The sequence below is a fragment of the Augochlora pura genome, unplaced genomic scaffold (assembly GCF_028453695.1).
Source record: "Augochlora pura isolate Apur16 unplaced genomic scaffold, APUR_v2.2.1 APUR_unplaced_5056, whole genome shotgun sequence".
Classification (NCBI taxonomy): Eukaryota; Metazoa; Arthropoda; class Insecta; order Hymenoptera; family Halictidae; genus Augochlora; species Augochlora pura.
In genome coordinates this window covers 1-1,704 of record NW_027585479.1, presented here as the reverse complement: position 1 = coordinate 1,704, position 1,704 = coordinate 1, and the positions used below count along the sequence as shown (strand labels likewise).

The following is a 1,704-nucleotide window of genomic DNA, read 5'->3' as shown; positions in this document are numbered from 1 at the left end:
AACCATTGGTCCTTCGAGCCGGATACCTCGATCCAAAGAAGCTGAAAGCTGTTGCATCAAGAGCAATCTGGAATTGGTTTAGTCCACGATTGCGGTTTGGTATCCAGAATTCACCGCCCGGACCAGATTCGGGACTTGTTATCTGGCATCCTTCTATTGGAAGAAGGTGCTTACATCGTGTGGAGCAGCCACAACGTCATCAGCATCCAGAGAGGCGCAGTGCGTGTTCCAACCTTTGGAACATCACATCCTTAGACGAGATAGTGAGGAACGATAGCAGCATTCATCGACGCAGTTTCCGGCCCACATCCCGGTGCAGCGTAACTACTTCAGCAGAGAGATCCAGCATCGCTCAACTACGTCAGCGTGTCTTTGCGTGAGTCATTTAACTGTTTAGAAGCGTACAAAAATGGAAGCGCAACTGAAAACACTCGTTTCGGAACGCGGGGCGGTTAAAGCAAAATTAACAATCTTTAGAAGCTTTGTCGGAAAAGTCATTTCAGATGAGTTAGATGTAGATATGGTCGAAAAACGTGTGAAAGCAAACAAGGGTCTGTTCGATAAATTTGATAGCGTGCAGTCGAGTATCGAGGTACTCGTTGTAGGAACGGAATTGGAAGCAATACACTTAAGTGAACGCGACACATTTGAGACAGCATTTTTTAGTACGATGGCTAACGTTGAAAGATATATAGCAAAATGTCGTGGTCCATCTCCTGTAGGGAGATCGTCGGATAGTCAGTCACCTGCCATTACGGAAGGACAGAGCGTTCCACGATTGCCTACTATTGTTTTGCCATCATTTGATGGAGATTATAGCACTTGGTTAAGGTTTCGAGATACCTTTGAAACACTCATTCACAATAACGAGTCATTGTCGGATATTCAGCGTTTTCATTACCTGAACTCCGCATTGAAAGGGCCTGCGGCGCGCATTGTACAATCGTTAGGTATTTCTGAGATCAATTATAAGCTTGCATGGATTAGTCTGAAAAAGCGATATGAGGACCCCACAGCATTACTATATCACCATGCTAATGCTATCATCGAAATGCCATCCGTGCAAAGGCAATCTTGTACTTCGTTAAGGGAATTTATTGATTCCGCGAACAATCATCTTCTAGCATTAGAAGCGTTAGGAGAAGAAATACATTCTTGGGATCTGATGATTGTTCTTCTGTTGTCAAAAAAATTAGATTCGGTGACATGTAAGGAGTGGGATAAGGTATTAGTTAGTCTGTCAGGAAAGCCAAGGTTCAAAGATTTTATAGATTTCCTAGAACAGCAAGCGAAACTTCTTGAACGAACATCGATAAATATGAAACAAATACCTATTCAGCCGTCAAGACCATTTGCAAATAGGCCAGTAGATTATAAAACTAAATTCCGGTCAGAAACATTAGCAGCCAATATGTCGTATAAACCAGTTTTGTGTTTACTTTGCAAAGATAACCATCAACTAGCTCAATGTGCAAAATTAAAGGCAATGTCATTTTCTGAGAGGCATGATACAATTAAGCAGCTTCAGTGTTGTTTTAATTGTCTTTCGCTAGGCCATAGCATTAGAAGTTGCACGCGTGGTTTTTGTAGGAAATGTGGAAAGAAGCACCACACGCTCTTGCACAAAGAGGAGGTGCATACACCGCGCGATTCCGAACCGTCCAAGTCACCTGATCCCGTAGCTCAATCATGTATTTCGAACTC

General features: G+C 42.9%; 1 protein-coding gene across 1 annotated transcript; it reads left to right on the top strand.

Moving 5' to 3' along the window:
* Positions 1-520: 520 nt before the first annotated feature.
* Positions 521-1,691, top strand: LOC144477898 (uncharacterized; the record flags this gene model as incomplete). Its single annotated transcript, XM_078195630.1, has 2 exons — positions 521-1,503; positions 1,591-1,691. Coding segments are annotated over exons 1-2 (1,084 nt in total), but the record flags the coding sequence as incomplete, so codon positions are not given.
* Positions 1,692-1,704: the final 13 nt, after the last annotated feature.